The following is a 16,763-nucleotide window of genomic DNA, read 5'->3' as shown; positions in this document are numbered from 1 at the left end:
ATGACTTCAAGGTGTGCCTAGAAAGTAACGCTTTGGGAATGAAACTGCCTTCGGCCCTTTTCTTCATTTACAAAAGCCGAAGGAATGGGTGTCTTTTCCGTTTATTGCTTTCAACATTTGTTTCAGGAAATCAGCTGTGATGTTCTTAAAAGGTTGTGGCTCGTCATGCCTCATGACATCAACCCTGTCGGGGACCTGGATTTCTGGATGCTTTGGGAGCTTCTGCAGACCTTCCAGACTCACGAGAGAGAGCTTGCCATTTGCGAGATTGAGCAAAGACAGACTCACAGTTTTTTGTTTTGGTTTCTGTTCAGGCACAACAGCTGTTTCATTTTTTTTGTACTTGTGATTTTTGGCAGGGAAGGGAGGAAGCGTGATAGGCCAAACTGCAGCTAGTCCTTGACTTACGGCCACAAATGAGCCCCAAAAGTTCTGTTGCTAAGCAAGACAGGTTTTGCCCCCATTTTGCAACCTTTCTGGCCACTGTTAAGTTAGTAACAGGGTTGTTAAGGGAACCTGGTTTCCCCATTTTTTCGTCAGAAGGTCACAAAAGGGGATCACGTGACCCTGGGACACTGCAACTATCAGAAATCCATGCCAGTTGCCAAGCATCCCGATTTTGATTGCATGACCATGGAGATGCTGAAATGCTTGTAAGTGTAAAAAAAACAGTCACAGGGTGCAGAATGCGGCCGCGCGAGTTGTGATGGGGGCTTCCCGATACTCCCATGTAACACCTCTACTCCGCGAGCTGCATTGGCTTCCGGTTGCCCTTCGGGTGAGATTCAAGGTGCTGGTGATGACCTATAAAGCCCTTAATGGCTTGGGTCCGGGTTATCTGAGGGAACACCTGCTGCCGGCATCAAGCTCCCTTCGTCCCGTGCGCTTCCACAGGGAGGGCCTTCTCAGGATACCGCCGGTTAAGGAATGCCGGCAGATTATTTCTAGGGGAAGAGCGTTCTCTGTGGGCGCGCCTGCCCTCTGGAATGATTTACCCGTGGAACTCAGGACCACCCTCGATCTGCGTTCACCAAAAGAGCCTTGGTGGAGCAGTGGGCTAATGCCTCCTTAAGTGACACCAGCTGCCTGCAATTAGTGCAGGTTCGCATCCCACCAGGCTCAAGGTTGACTCAGCCTTCCATCCTTCCGAGGTAGGTAAAATGAGGACCCAGATTGTTGGGGGCAACAAGCTGACTTTGTAATAATGCCACTTGGGGGGTGGTGAAAGCCCTAATAAGCAGGTATATACATAGAATGAAGGCTACTGCTAAGCTTGTAAGCCGCCCTGAGTCTTCGGAGAAGGGCGGGATATAAATGGAATAAAAATAAAAAAAATAAAAATAAATTTCGCCGGGACCTGAAAACCTGGTTTTTCGATCTATCAGGCCTGGACTGAAGGGGTTTTAGCTTTTTAAATATTGTTTTAATTGGGCTTAATTTAATGTATTTTAATTTTATATTATCTTTTATATTGTATTTTATGCTGCCCTGTAAACCGCCCTGAGTCCTTCGGGAATAGGGCGGTATAGAAATTGAACTAACTAAATAAATAAATAAGTCATTTTTTTCAGGGCGGTTGTAACTTCAGTCACTAAATGAATGGTTGTTAATTCAGAACTACCTGCACTGGAACCCCCAGTCCGTCTCTCAGAGCATCCTTCCAACTCCTTCCCTTCCACACAGCCAGTCAAGGCTTGTTATCTCAATGTGTGTGAAGCGTCATTTTTAAGGCCATTGTCCGTCAATCAGAAGATTATGTCCTGAAATGTTTCTTGGGCTCAAAGGATCTGGCGGCTTGTTTGTTTAATTGGGTAGCCCAGAGCTCTAACGTTACAAGAGAGGAACCCAAAAAAAACCCTCCCTGTGGATACGTAAAATATTATTATGACTGCAGAATAAAAAAAAATATTCTGACTGCGAAATGAAAACAAGATGAGCAAATGCAGCAATGGCATTTATTGGAAAATTTTCCATGTGACAACGTGAACAAGTCAATAAAACCGACATAGCGTGAAACTTTTGTTTGTGTGTGTGTGTGTGTGTGTGTTTAAGTCTTGCGCGCCTTGATAACTCAGACCACTGGCACACAATTCTCGGAGACCAATTCTACGTGCGTAAGACGGCCCCAAATGAAATTGCAAAAAAACAATACATTTTCCCTCCGACTGATAAAAAGTGTAATGTTTCTGCAACTTTGCCAGGTTTGGTGGGATTCTGTTGTTTGATAAGAAGCAGCAAGAAAATAATGCCAGATGCGCAATCTTTGGGAAATCTCCCGTGCAAAGATGAAATTAGGGCAGTGTCTTGCCATGCATTTGCTTTTTCTTTGGGACTCTTCCCAGGAAAAGCTAGGAAATTATATGATCAAGAAATGAAAAAAGGGACGTGGGTTGGACTTATACTGGAGCAGTGGAAGGAGAACGTCAACTGTATCTCCCTTGGTTGTTTGCATAACTCAATCCATGACGCAATGGAAGCACTTTCATCCACACCTGTGCCTTGTACAAGTAAGACACTTGGCTGAATTTGGCACAATTTTAAGAGAAAGCAGCTAGAGAAATACAACAAGTCGTTCCCAATGCGGGGACAACATGTTCCAAAATATATTTCTTTTGTTGCTAGTTTCATAATTTTGATAGATCAAATGTTGACTTCAGTGTCTGGTCTGCATGGCAGAAATAGCTTCCAAAAACAAACATACTTAAGAAATAGGCAGAGCAGAACATGATGATAATAATGATAAACACAGTCAAGATGACCCAGAAACTGCTGGATTTTCAAGAAGCTGAATCTCTGCTCCTTAATGCTTCTTAAAAAGAAGAGGAAGGAAGAGACATGTTCTGAAATGTACAAACTCACCACGTAGGGAGCACCACTCCCCTTAGCATTAATCCTGTGACAATCTATTTGTTCTTCTGTTGGAGGTGCAACGTTGAAGGTTTATGGAATCTTCCCTGTGGAAGAAATGCTAACATTTGGGTGTTGGGGGGGGGGGGGAAAGCTGGACAATTGAGGAAGCAGGGAGATCTTACAGGGCTTCCTTGGCCAAATGGAATCAAGCTGCAGAACCCGGCATTTGGCTGAAGGCTCTTCCATCCATCATGTTTAAACGGTGACCATTCCCCCTCTCAGGACTTGTAGCGCTTCAAGGCATCTCTGAGCCATTGCTGAAGTGACACGGGCTGTCCGAAGGGTGACCTAAATCTCAAGAGCGTGAAGAAGATGCTTCGAGATACTAAGGACAGCGCTCAACAGTCAGGATCCCCTGAACCAAACTGATCCCTCCAGGTCAGCGATCCCAAGGACTCAATCCTGAGACTTTGTGACTTTTCCCCAGGAGAAGAGCTTACCTGGAAAGTCCTACCTGCTTTTTGACACACTCCCGCCCCAGCCACACCTCAACCACCCACTGCTTTTGCTCTCTTGTCGCACAAGGAAGGGGGAGTGAAGGGGTCCCTGATATGCCTTCCTTTCTTGTCTGGATAGGGAATTGGTGAGTTTGGGGCAGGCACGACAGCATCAACCATCACCAGGTCCCCCCGAAAAGAGAGAGGAGTCAGTTGTGCGTCCGCAGGAACACAACTGTTCCTGCGGAAAGGAAGGACTAGCAATCTTCCCTGAGGAACTTTAGAAACGGACCCGCCCCACCCCCGACACACACACACACATACACAGGAAGCACACATGCACAGCACCCTCACCCATCCCCTCAGCTGGGACCTGTGCTGCTTTTTGGAGGTGGAAATACATTCTGGCTTTTTATTTTTATTTTTTTCAAGTGTTGATCAGCGTTTAGAAAAGACACACACACCCCGCCCCATACCTTCCTGACTGAGGGCAAGTGGAGTCTTCAACGTTTTAAGTTACAAGCAGTCTCAAATTTCACCGGTTTCCCCGTTTAGATCAGTCCTAAATAATATACACCTGATCTTCTTCATTAGACACCCATCTTTTGTTCTGTGCACTGCAAATTATGTACATGCGTTATTAAAAAAAGAAAAGACGTGAACCTGGGATTTGCATATTGGGGTTGAAAAAAGGCCTCTTAGCTACCGTGGCTACTGCTTGCAGAAACCTGTGAACTGAAGTCCATCCCCTTTCCAGCAGCGGCCCATTTTTTTCCTTCCATCTGTGAGCACAAAGCATGTTTTTCTCTCTCTCCTCCTCCTCCCCACCACCCACACACCTCGTTTATGGCTTTCTTCTAGAATTTGTTTGGATGACAATTGACTTTTTTCAGCAGCTCTTCACAGTCAGGCAGAGCTTCCAGGGGCAGATAGCTGCAGATCTTCTCCAGGGCCTTCTGATACAGAGCCTTTTCCTCTTCCAGGGACTGGATTAAAGTCATCATCTGGCTCTCCCTTCTCAAGGCCGCTTCCAAGTTGGACTCCACACCTTGGATCTTAGCATGGGCAACCTAACAAGGAGCAGAAAGAGGAAACAGAGACAATGGGCAAAGGGAGATTTCTTCTGGATCCTTCAGTTCTAACCAATCTCATGATTCCTAGAGAGGCCAGACAGGACTTTATTATTATTGGTTTGAAAGAGGGGTCAACGAGGCCATCTATGTCAAAACTGAACATTCTTCTCTCAACAGAGAGGGGAGGGGCGGGATATGACATAATCTATTTCCATTCTGCAAAACAGTCCTTTCAACAGTTCCAAGAAGGCTCCACACCCATTTGTGCTACTCAGGTGACCCTGACGACACAGATAAGCTTCTAGGTGGCCTCAACAGCTCTCTAAAAGAATGCAAACGACCAGCTGTCTGCAAGGAATATAAATCCTTCCATTCCTCACATCCAGGCAGAGCTGAAGAAGCTTCTTGGATGAGAAGCGAAATGTCTTCAAAAGAGAAATGAGAAAGTCCAGTTGCCTTGTGAAAAAGCATCTTTGGGACAACTATGACTTGGATGACCGATAATCTCCACAGACCTTTATTTTAAAGGACAGCCCTTCATTTCAGAAAACTGTCCTTTAAATTTATTTATTTCAAATAAATACATCGTATTTTCTTTATCCCATTTCTCACTGTCAGCGATTCGAGCCCATGAACATGTTTGCTACTCAGTGGTTCCCTCTCTCCATCATTTCTTTTTTAAATCCATCGGAAGATATTTTTATACTTCTGACAATGTCAGAACTCTTAACTTTGCTCTTTTTTACACGAGTGGTTTCACTTTCGCTTGATAAGGATGGGAATTCAGAGTGCCTAGTGACTTATTAACATAAATGAAGGTTCGCTTTGTTGTGATTTTTTTTAAAAAAAGTTAATTGAACTAAAGCACTTTATGAATTTAAAAAAATGAGCAGTTTTAGATAACCTAAATTGCCCAAAAGATTAAGCACAGGTTGCATAAACCTCTTCTCCTGATCTTCAAGTTCGTGAGAAGTAAAACATTAGCTTAGTGAAAATGACACATCACATCCGTATCAGATAAATGGATGCTCCTATTTCTAGTTTAGAACAAGAACCACAAGAACTTAACATCTGATCCAATTAGCTGCCACCATTTACACCAGAAGTTCCTAATCTGTGTGGCCTGCCCAGAATATGTACCCTGTTGGAAGATCATACATTAATTCACGCACCCACCAGGCCTTCCCACTCACACAGCTGTGGGTGGGACTTTCGGCAACAGCCCTACCGCCTGGATCTGTAGATTCTGCTTACTGCCCAAAGGCCACGATAGCTGGCCTCTTTCATGACCACCATTTTCTGGACGGTGCTTCAGCTTCTCCTTGGTTTGAGGAACAAGCCGACATTTAAAAATAGCCGTGTCTTTCTCAGATGTGTAGATAAAATAGGGAGGAACTAGGGAAGATGTTTTTTGAAGTCAACTGATTTCCCCCCCCCCCCGCTCTAGACTTAAAACATTAAAGTCTAAGAACATCTATGGAAGTAAACAAAGGACAAGATGTAGGTTGACTTACAACCACAACTGACTCTAAAATTTCCAATGCTTAACGAGACAGTTGTTAAGTGGATTTTGCCCCATTTTATGACCTTTCTTGCCACAGTTAAGTGAATCAATTAACACTTGTAAGGGTTAGTAATATAACCGTTAAGTGAATCTAACTTCCCTTTGTGACTTTGCTTTTCGCAAAAGGGGATCACATGACCCCGGGATCCTTCAACCATCCTAAATACATGTCAGTGGAGAAATGTCCAAATTTTGATCATGTGATCATGGGGATGCTGCAATGGTTGTATATCGCTTTTCCCAGTGCCGATGTAACTTTGAAAAGTCACTAAACAAATGGTTATAAGTCAAGGATTACCTGCAGAGAAACGTGTGTCTCTGGGGAAGAAAAGTACCACTGGGTTTTTCCTTTTAAGGCTTCTTCTTTGCCTAATTTTATATTGCCAGCTGCTCCCAAATTCAGACTGAGCCTGGCTCTATGTTACCTGCAGTTTCTCCAAGAGATCCATATTCTGTCTCTTCAGCTGACTGTTGGCCCTTTCAAGTTTCTCTGAAGCTTCAATCTCCTCACAAGGGCTCAGGTTGTCTTGCAATTCATCCTGCAGAACGTGGTACTCCACCTCATAGGCGTGAAGCTGTTTGGAAATGTCCATCTCAAATACCTACCACGGGTAGCAAAAGAGAGAGGGGAAAAAAGAGTCCTTATAATCCACTGGCTAATTGAGAGAAGACAAATAACTGAACTCTTTGGACCTCAGAGTGTGAAAGAAGACTACCAATGTGAGCCAGCCGTGTGCTGCAGCTGCCAAAAAAGCCAACACAGTGCTAGGCTGCATTAACAGAGGGAAAGAATCGAGATCACGTGAAGTATTAATACCATTTTACAATGCCTTGGTAAGGCCACACCTGGAATACTGCATCCAGTTTTGGTCACCACAATGTAAAAAAGATGTTGAGACTCCAGAAAGACTGCAGAGAAGAGCAACAAAGATGATCAAGGACTGGAGGCTAAAACTTACAAGAAACAATTGCTGGAATTGGGTATGTCTAGTCTAATGTAGAGAAGGATAAGAGGTGACATGATAACAGTGTTCCAATATCTCAGGGGCTGCCACAAAGAAGAGGGAGTCAACCTATTCTCCAAAGCGCCTGAAGGCAGGACAAGAAGCAACGGATGGAAACTAGTCAAGGAGAGAAGCAACCTAGAACTAAGGAGAAACTTCCTAACAGTTAGAACAGTTAACCAGTGGAACAACCTGCCTCCAGAAGCGGTGAATGCTCCAACACTGGAAGTTTTTAAGAAGAGACTGGACAGCCATTTGTCTGAAATGGTGTAGGATTTCCTGCCTGAGCAGAGGGTTGGACTAGATGACCTCCAAGGTCCCTTCCAACTTTGTTGTTGTTGTTATTATTATTATGCTTCTCTCACACCCATTTTGACTAAATTAAAACTTTCAATCTATATGGAGCAGCCCCAGATTCATTCAAGATGGAGAGAACAACTTAAAGTGCAAACCACTGTCTCTTGCGCATATTTGCTTTGATGGCCACACCACCCGAAGGACTTCACTGGACAAATGATAAAAAAGGAGCCATCTTGTTCTGGGCCAAGCTCTAACTTAGCAATTTTTTTTAAAAAAAAGAGCTCCATATTTCAAAGAGAAACTACTTAATTCCTAAAACTCCACAAAGATACATTGAAATTCCAAAACTGGTGGATCAAGTTATTGCAGCAACATATCAATACAGGACATTCTGTGAGGTTTTCAAGCTGAGCTCAAAGACTTCATCCTTAATAGACACAGCAAAAACACTACAGACTTAACTAAAAGAGAAAAGAAAAGTAAGGAATAATTTACATCTGTTAAAAACTTAATTAAAAGGTTATTTTACTTAATAAAAAAAACGGAACAGTGAGTCATAGGATACCCCAAAGACTTGGCATATCAGTCAAGGGATGTTTTTAACAGGCTTTTTGCTCCTAAGAAAGGAGAGAGAGGGTGGCAAGAATAAATCTACTGTCTTGGTTCCGATAGACGAAACCATTTAAAAGAACTTCAAGGCAAAGATTTCTGCCTTAAAAGAACATTTTATTAGGAAACAAAATATCGGCATGTACAAAGGTGAACCCAAGACTAAAACTCCTCTCCCCCTGGTTACAAAGTTACAGTTGTTTTTCCTTCCCCAATATGTTGTCATAAATCACATTCACCAATTATCACAAAACGTGGGCTCTCCGCCCAGCTTCCCAGCCCGCTAAAACTCTTATCAGCACTCACCTTTGTTCTCATACCGATGCATTGTTTTGGCTAACTGAGAAACTTCACATTCCCCCCTCCCACTCCTTCATCTAAAATCTCTAAAGTAAAATGTGGCAACAAAGACAAAATGACAAATGGCTTCAGGTCAGCTTGTCACAGCATTGACATCTACATTACCTGGGCCATTATCTTCTCCATCTGGGGCTCTGTCATGTCTGGGAGGGTGTTCTTAAGAAATTCCACAATACTTTCAAATGTCTCACACGACATGATGCGTTCCTCCCGGGTGCTGAGCAGGCATAGCGCTACTTTAAATATGACTTCTGTACCTTGAAGAAAAATAATATCTGGGGCGAGAAAGAGCAAAATGATAGGTTAGTAGGTAGTCGGAGACTTCCGGTTTGGCGCTCGACGAGACGGGTGGAAGAAGCCGGGGCTCCGGCTTCCCAGCCCGATTTCATTCTGCCCGGCGACCCTAAGGGGATGGAAAGTTGCCCTGGAGGGGCAACGAAGAAGGAGGGATGTTTCAGGAGTCCAGACCAGACGGCAATTGGTCCAGGCGGACTAAAGAAACCCTCTGAAAGTACGGAGGAAAAGCTGCCAGGTTCGCCCAGGCAGCCCAAGTTGTCACCAGCCAGAAGAAAAACGAGGCGCCCCCGTGCTTCATCAAACAGCTGACTGTCAACAGCCTGATGAAACTGGGTGAGCCAGTTCTTTTTTCCTTTTCCTTTTGGAACTACAATTAAAAAATGTTTGCTCTTCCTGATTGGGAAGAGCAAAAAAAGTTAAGACCCCAGGTAGTCGTCAATTTTTGACTACAACTGAGCCCAAAACATATGTTGCCAAGCGAGACATTTGTTAAGAGAACTTTGCCCCATTTTACAGCTTTTCTTGCCACAACTAAGTGAATCACTGCATTTCTTAAGTTAGTAACATGGTTGTTAAGTGAATCCGGCTTCCCCATTGACTTTGCTTGTCAGGAGGTTGTGAATGGCGATCACACAACCTATGGACATTGCAACCGTCATATATATGAGCCAGTTGCCAAGTGTCTGAATTCTGATCACGTGATCTTGTGGATGCTGCAAGGGTCATAAGTGTGAAAAAAACAGTCCTAGTTCACTTTTTTCCATGCCGCTGTTACTTTGAATGGTCACTAAATGAACTGTGGTAAGTTGAGGACTGTCTGTACACTGATTACCCCACAAAAGCACATCATTCATACAATTAGGTGAACAACAACCTACCTGTAAGATTCACACAACCCAAAGGTGGAAACTGACCTTTTGTCTTTCTACAATCTGTTACATTTAATAGGAAGAAATTCTACTAAAATACAAGAAAACTTGTTGCTGGGTTAATAATCCAATTTCAGACTGCCCCATAAAAAACATTTATTATATTTTGGAGTGCTTTTTTGTATTTTTAGAAGTTCCAGTTGCGAAAAGAGGCAACCCAGCAAACTATGAACAAAAAGAAGCAAGTCCAGCTATTTGTAAGGAACCTGTCAGGGTTCCGATAGATGAGACCAATTAAAAAATCTTAAAGGCAAGGAATTCTTCCTCAAAGAACATTTTCATTTGGCTACAAAATAACGGCACATACAAAGGTGAACCCAAGACTAAATTCCCCTCCCTTGGTTACAAAGTTGCAAGTTGCAATTCCCACCCCAATTTGTTGTCATAAACCGCATTCACCAATTGTCAGAAAACTTGGGCACTCTTCCCAGCTCTCCAGCCCGCCAAAATGTTATCAGCAATGACCTTGGTTCCCATACATTTGAATTGTTTTGGCTAACTGGGAACTACACCTCCGTCTTCTTCTAAACTAAATACGTAGCAACAAAGGCAAAATGAAAATGGCTTCAGTTCGGTTTGTCCCAGTGCTGACAGAACCATTTTGGCTCTATATTCCTGTGGACAGAGTTAATCGTAAGCAAAGCAAAAGAAAGGAAAAACAAAAACCCAACCACCAAATTTTAAGGCATGGAAAAAGGGGTCTCCAATGGGACACGCAGTTTCGCGGGTCAACAGACGATTTTTGAAATTGGAATTCCTATCCAGGCAAGAGAGGGCAGCTCCCGTTCATCCCAGGAATGAAATGCATCTTAATACAACATCGCAGAATATATATATATATATATTTTAAAAAAACCAGAACAACCCACAGAGAACCATTAATTTATGACCTCTGCCAATGCTATTGAGCAGACAAATTGCAACCCCAAAAGAAGTTGTTTTTTTTTAAAAAAGAGGCACAAATCCTGTTCTCTTCTACCTATTAATAATAATAATAATAATAATTTTATTTGTATACCGCCCTTCTCCCGAAGGACTCAGGGCGGTGAACAGGGCAAACATATAAAAATACAAAGATACAAAAGTTAAAAAAGAATTAAACACAATGCCCAAGCTAAAACAATAAATAGATATATTAAAAACAACAATAAAATCCCAACCCATCCCCCATCAGGCCAGGCCGGCTTGTTCGAACAAGTGAGTCTTCAGATCGCGTCGGAAGGAACCTGGGCGAAGGCCCCCCCTAGTCACAGCCACTACGTGATCTTCCAAAGTAAGCCGTGAATCTAGGAGGACTCCCAAGTTGCGAGCCCTATCTACAGGGGGTAGATATATTCCTGGTGACATTCACAATGAATGTGCCCTTAGGATTGTGAGGCAAAAGAGATCCTTACCAAAGATTCTGGCTACAAATCCCAGAGGAAATTGTGAGGCAAATAAAGTGAGAAACCAGGGTGCAGCATACAGGCTTGGGCTGATTTCGTTTTCTTCAAGATGGTGGTAAAGGTCCCGGTGATAGTCATGAAGAAGCCTTGACAGTTGGTACATCTGGATCTACATGAAGGTATGAAAAAAGAGGTTAGGAGGTCCATACCTGCCTAAGAGCTCCATGGCAACCTTGTTCCTTCACAAACATTCAACCATGTTAAATTATGTTAAATCATGTTAAATGAGCCTAATGCTGAGAAAGATTGAGGGCAATAGAAGAAGGGGACGACAGAGAATGAGGTGGCTGGATGGAGTCACTGAAGCAGTAGGCATGAGCTTAAATGGACTCCAGAAGATGGTAGAGGACATGAAGGCCTGGAGGAATGTTGTCCATGGGGTCGCGGACACGACTTTGCAGCTAACAACAACAACTGGCCATCACTCACGCCTGGTTTGAGCCACTCAGAATGTAGGTCTTGGGCCTCACCTCTAGTCAAGAAGGTGAAGGAAACAGCTTGTCTGCTCACTTAAAGGGAATATAAAGATAAAACCGGAGAATTTTCTGTTAGGCTTAATGGATAAAGAACTTGGGGGAAAAATTGGAACTCTGATATTATATATGCTGACGGCAGTAAGAATACTTTAGGTCAGGGGTAGGCAACCTTGGCTCTTTTATGACTCGTAGACTTCAACTCCCAGAATTCCTGAGCCAGCATGGCTCAGCTTGGAAACCTCTCCCTTTCCCCTCAGCATGGCTGGCTAAGGAATTCTGGGAGTTGAAGTCCACGAGTCATAAAAGAGCCAAGGTTGCCTACCCCTGCTTTAGGTAATTGACCATGGTGGGATGACTGACAGCAGTCCTCCTTCTGCAGTGGAAATTATAGAGGTTCTGCAGGGAATCAACTGAAGGAGGATGTCCTTTTTCTCTTTTTTTTCCTTTTTGCCTTACCTGCAGTGACATCATGTCGGGCCTGTATTGTTTCCGGAACCCGAGATCATACATGAGGAATTTCAGCATTTCGAAGGCTTGCTCTTCACTCATATGGAGCAGTAGCACGCCGGCCACGAAGCTGATGCCCTGGCAATAACCCACCTCCTTGTCCAGCAAGGAGTAGGCTTTCAGCAGGTTGAAGAGAGAGAGCTGCCCTGCACCCAGTTGGGCCGAAAAGTAGGGATGGGTGGGGAAAGTCCTTCCTGGGACAAAACAAGAAGGGGTGGTGAGGTCAGAAGTCAAATCCGGGCCTTGGAGAGCGAGCTCCAGGGAAGGACCATAAAAGCAGTTCCAACTGAAAACAAAACATTAGCCTGAGGCTCTTTGCATGATGCTGAAACTTCATGATTATGCAGATGCTCTGCAACACACACATACACATACACACACACACACACACACACACACACACACACACAGAGCCCACAGCATCCGCCAGCTGAGTTGTGCCCTCACCCAGGTCCACCAGGATGGCATGCTGCTGCACCGTCAGCTGCTTCAGGAGGTCCTGGTAGGAGATGTCTGGAGGCTGTTGCTTATTTGGCAGCCGGTGTCTGACGCGGTGCTGCACGGCCAGAAACTGCCAAATTTCTCCCCGGCGGCTTTTGGGGACACCTGAACAAAAGAGTGAAGAAGGGAGAGGCAGAGAGGGATGCATTTATTTTTATTTATTTTTTCCTGCAATCACACATGTATACACAGGGACAGCCTTGAGTGTACGCAACAGCTGAAAATATCTGGCAGTGGTGAGGCTATTTCTGAACCTAGGAAAGTCAGCTTTGCCTTTGATTGGCCTTGAAAGATAAGCAGGGCTGAACTTTTGTTGGGATGGTGGGTAGAAGGCAGAGGGAATCTGCCGGGTTACGGGAAGTTCCCCCACTGGAGAAATGCAAGAAAAGTACACCAGAAGAAGGGACAAGGTCCCTTCCTCTTGTGGGCACAAACACACACCCACAAACACACAAACCCAACCTGGGTGTGCTTCTGAAGCACCAAGAATTGACCTCCACTCAATTGACCTCCATTTCCCACAATAGCTAAATCAAAACTCAATGCTGTGATCAAACACTCATCAACTAAGAACACCAAGCAGTAGATGCAAAGGAACCCCATTGGGATTTGGAGACACAGCAACATTTCTGTGTTATGTCCCTCCCCAGGGTGTGTGCCATTTCCCCTGAAGATGCCAAGCCTTGGTTGCGACCCATGGTGGGTCTTTTACCCCAGGCCCTAAGTCCTTTGGATTCAGAACTTACCATCTTTCAGGGTAGTATGAATGTCTTCCACATCACATCTGATCTTGGCTCTGCAGTTCAACAGTTTCTTGTCCCAGATATTAATAACATCCTTCTGACAGGTTCCCACTTCCTCATAATCCAGCTTAATTTTCCTGGATTGCAGCTCATCTCTGCTTGCTGCAAGAGGGAAGACCCCGTGAGGCATCTTCAGATACGCAGTTACCCTTCACCATGTTTAGATGAGCGTGCACACGTTTGGATGTGCGTATGTCCCAGAGACACCAGCCACAACAGAGGTCCCGTTCAATGGATCAGTTAAAAGGTAAGTATAGAATTCTGCTTTTTGTACTAGGCGGTACACCTTAAAAGGCTTCCCACAATCCAGTTCTTCAACTAACATTTCCCCAAGATATTAAATAGCAGAAGATGGCCTTCCTAGGCTGGATCAGATATTCCTTCCAATCAAAAATCAGCCTAACATTCAGAGCTTACTAGGTTTGCCACCCAATGTGGGCTTTGGTTTAATCCAGGGGTCTTCAAACTTGGTAACTTTAAGACTTGTGGACTTCAGCTCCCAGAATTCCTCAGCCACCCCTGGCTGAGGAATTCTGGGAGTTGAAGTCCACAAGTCTTAAAGTTGCCAAGTTTGAAGACCCTTGGTTTAATCTCTGTCCACAGGTATACAAATTGTGCCACCCACGTGAGAGATGTTCCTATCTCAGTGTCCTAGCAAGTCACAAAGAAGGGACACATACAACATGCAACATTTTCAGAACAAAAAGGCTGCTTCCTCCACAATTCAGAATGTCAGTCACATCCGTCACTTGCAGTTGAGTCAGTCAGTGTGAACTGAATATTGTCGACAATTTAAAAAGGAAGCATGCAGCTCTTCATATGCCTGATTTCACTACGTTGCATTTATTTCAGGCTTTACACTGATAGTTAATCATGGAACTGAATTTATAAAGTCTAAGACAGGGGTCTTCAAACTTGGCCCTTTTATGACTTGTGGACTTCAACTCCCGGAATTCCTCAGCCAACTTGTCTGGCTGAGGAATTCTGGGAGTTGAAGTCCACAAGTCATAAAAGGGTCAAGTTTGAAGACCCCTGGTCTAAGATATAACAGCAGCCATTCAGCAACTGCACAACAGAGAACAATCTTTAAACTTCCCTCAACTGGGGTTATGCCCGCGTTTTAACAATGCAACAACCCTTTCTGAAGCAGGTAGATTGGATTAGTTTATCCAGAACTGAATCTTCATTCAGGGGGGGGTGAGTCTTTATTGCGCTTTTGCATTTCTACCCACAACTTTGGCACTCCCCTTTCTCTCAGGCTTAATTCTTCAATGGACCTTCGTGGCCATCTGCTTCGTATTTGTGTGCCAAAAATTTAACTGATGTGCAACCAGCAACTTGGAAGTTGAGCGGAGTTACTACAACAATCTAAAATGGCAGAGGGGGCCTTTTGGGAGGGGTGTGTGTGTGTGTGTGTGTGTGTGTGTGTGTGTGAGAGAGAGAGAGAGAGAGAGAGAGAGAGAGAGAGAGAGAGAGAGAGAGAGAGAGAGAGAGAGAGAGAGAGAGAGAGAGAGAGAGAGAGAGAGAGAGAGAGAGAGAAATGGATTGTGCTTCATCCTTCTGGTCAAGTTCATTTTTTACGGCTACATCTAACTGAGAAGTCCAGTAGCAGAACTGAAGGTGAACACCTGGGACAGGTGAGATTGCTCAGCTGGTGGTGCTGCTGCTGCACAAAATCCCATCATGCCATAAACAACTGCCAGGTGGCACTCAGTACTGAGAGAAAAAGTTATCTGATTTTGTAGGAAACAAAACTTTCTAGTTCCTTTATAATATCTTCTGAATACCGAATGCCTCAATTTAACACGCCTCTAAGAAAGCTAATAAAGTAGGAAATGGTGGATATCCTGCCCAACCAAAGGAATTCGTAAGCCCGGGTCAATTACAATGTCAGGAAATGTTTTAAGCTTTGGTCGACAAAAGATTGGAAACCTAAATTTCCTTTTCAAAGGCACCTTCTGGACCAGCGTGTTTCTCCTTGGATTTGCTAAACATGGCGTGCGGATTTCTTGCATTTACACGCAACTACTGAAGGGCAGCGTGTCTTGACGGAGCTGGTTTAATGTCAAGATTGCGACTGGCGAACCCAACCAAGCAAACGCCTTCGAGACATCCCGATCTCTTGGTGTGAAACTTTATTGAGTATATCACTTCCCACACTAATGAAAACAAAATTAGCTCTGGCAAGACCCCTCCCGAGTCCGCAGAGTAAAAGCATTGAATTGTCCCTCCTCCCTCTGGGTCAGGTCAGGTTGCCCAATCAAGTAGAAAAATATTGTGATGAGAAAGTACTTCTGGGTCTAGCCAGACACCTGGGGTAACGTCCTTGAGCCTTCTTAATCTTTGGAAGTCTGCATTCCAAATCTCTCCCCTTCTGCCCCCCAGCCCCAAGGTGGTAGGCGAGCTGAGAAGCAATAATTGTGGCACCAGCCAAAACTTGACGGAGTGTTCCTTTGCCTGGGGTCAAGGCAGGAGAAGGCTGCAGGAGGAACAGCAGAAGGATGGGTCTTTAAGGAGGTCTCTCCCATTCTTTGGGACAGACTGGCAAGTCCAGAATGGGAGAAAGGCTTCCTTAAGCACGCTCAGGATCTAAACCAGATTAACGTTAATTCATTTAGTGGTGCCCAAGAAGCATCTGGGAACCATGGCAGGTCCCTCAAGGAAAGTATCTCAGGTGGGACCCCGTTCCTAACTATGGTCAGACAGACCAGGCAGCTTTGGGGCCCAAATCAGTAAGCTTTTGAGTAGACCCATAGAGCTCTTGGCTGGCGTTCTGCACCGATGCTTCAGTCTGATACAGATCTTTAAAAAATAAACGATTAACACACACACACCCGGCCAGACACCTAAATGGGCAGGTGTCGCGTGTGTCTGTGTGCAAACCCAGGCCCAGGCCACAACGGGGCAACTCACTGCCCCCGACTCTCTGCGGCCAATTCACCATGACCAGCTCTCCACAAGATAACTTGCCATGGGACCATCCAACAAGTCAATTTAATTACTTAAAATAAGGTTTTAAAAAAAGTGTTCATGTTGGTCATTCACATTTCGCTTTGTCGCTCCTTCGGCATCCTTTCTTTTAACGATTCTACGCCACCCGATCTTTGATATTAGGGTAACTCCTGTCCAGCGACGAGTATTGGCCGTAGCAAGTTGACCCCGTGGTGAGATAGCTGGGGAGAATTGTCATGGACCCCCCCCCCTTACAGGCAGAGATGCGGGAAGCGGTGAAGCCGCAAATCTTACCTTCTGTAAAACAAAGCTTCCTTCAAACTCCTCGACAGCATTAGGAAGAACAGGACGTGTTAAAGTTGGTTAATCGATTTCATGAAAATGGATAAGGTTACAGAAGAAAAGCAGAGATGGGAGTGGGGGTGGGGAGAGGCGGAATCACGAGAAAAACAATTTCCAGCTGCAGAAACTTTGTTGTTCCCCCCCCCACCCCACCCCCTGCAGCCTTTCGGTTTCTCCTGCACAGTGGTTGGCAAGGAAACAGCCCTGCCGGCCATCAACAAGAAGCCGAAATACCCAGGAGCCAAAATTTCACT

The 16,763-nt window shown here is 44.6% G+C and overlaps 1 protein-coding gene across 2 annotated transcripts in view; it reads right to left on the bottom strand.

Moving 5' to 3' along the window:
• Positions 1-1,947: 1,947 nt before the first annotated feature.
• Positions 1,948-16,763, bottom strand: part of TBC1D4 (TBC1 domain family member 4) — a 98,094-nt gene continuing 83,278 nt past the window's right edge. For both annotated transcript variants that reach the window (XM_081327217.1, XM_081327218.1), the window contains 7 exons: positions 13,159-13,317; positions 12,359-12,517; positions 11,861-12,105; positions 10,878-11,037; positions 8,363-8,532; positions 6,410-6,586; positions 1,948-4,417 (listed from right to left, as the gene is read on the bottom strand). In XM_081327217.1, coding sequence (XP_081183343.1) covers positions 4,205-4,417; positions 6,410-6,586; positions 8,363-8,532; positions 10,878-11,037; positions 11,861-12,105; positions 12,359-12,517; positions 13,159-13,317 — 1,283 coding nt within the window. In that variant the 3' untranslated portion in view covers positions 1,948-4,204. The remainder of the gene's footprint in view (positions 4,418-6,409; positions 6,587-8,362; positions 8,533-10,877; positions 11,038-11,860; positions 12,106-12,358; positions 12,518-13,158; positions 13,318-16,763) is intronic.

Source organism: Vipera berus, assembly GCF_964194415.1.
Source record: "Vipera berus genome assembly, chromosome: 4".
Lineage (NCBI taxonomy): Eukaryota > Metazoa > Chordata > Lepidosauria > Squamata > Viperidae > Vipera > Vipera berus.
Note: the sequence above shows the minus strand (reverse complement) of the source record. Positions and strands in the feature narration are given on the sequence as shown.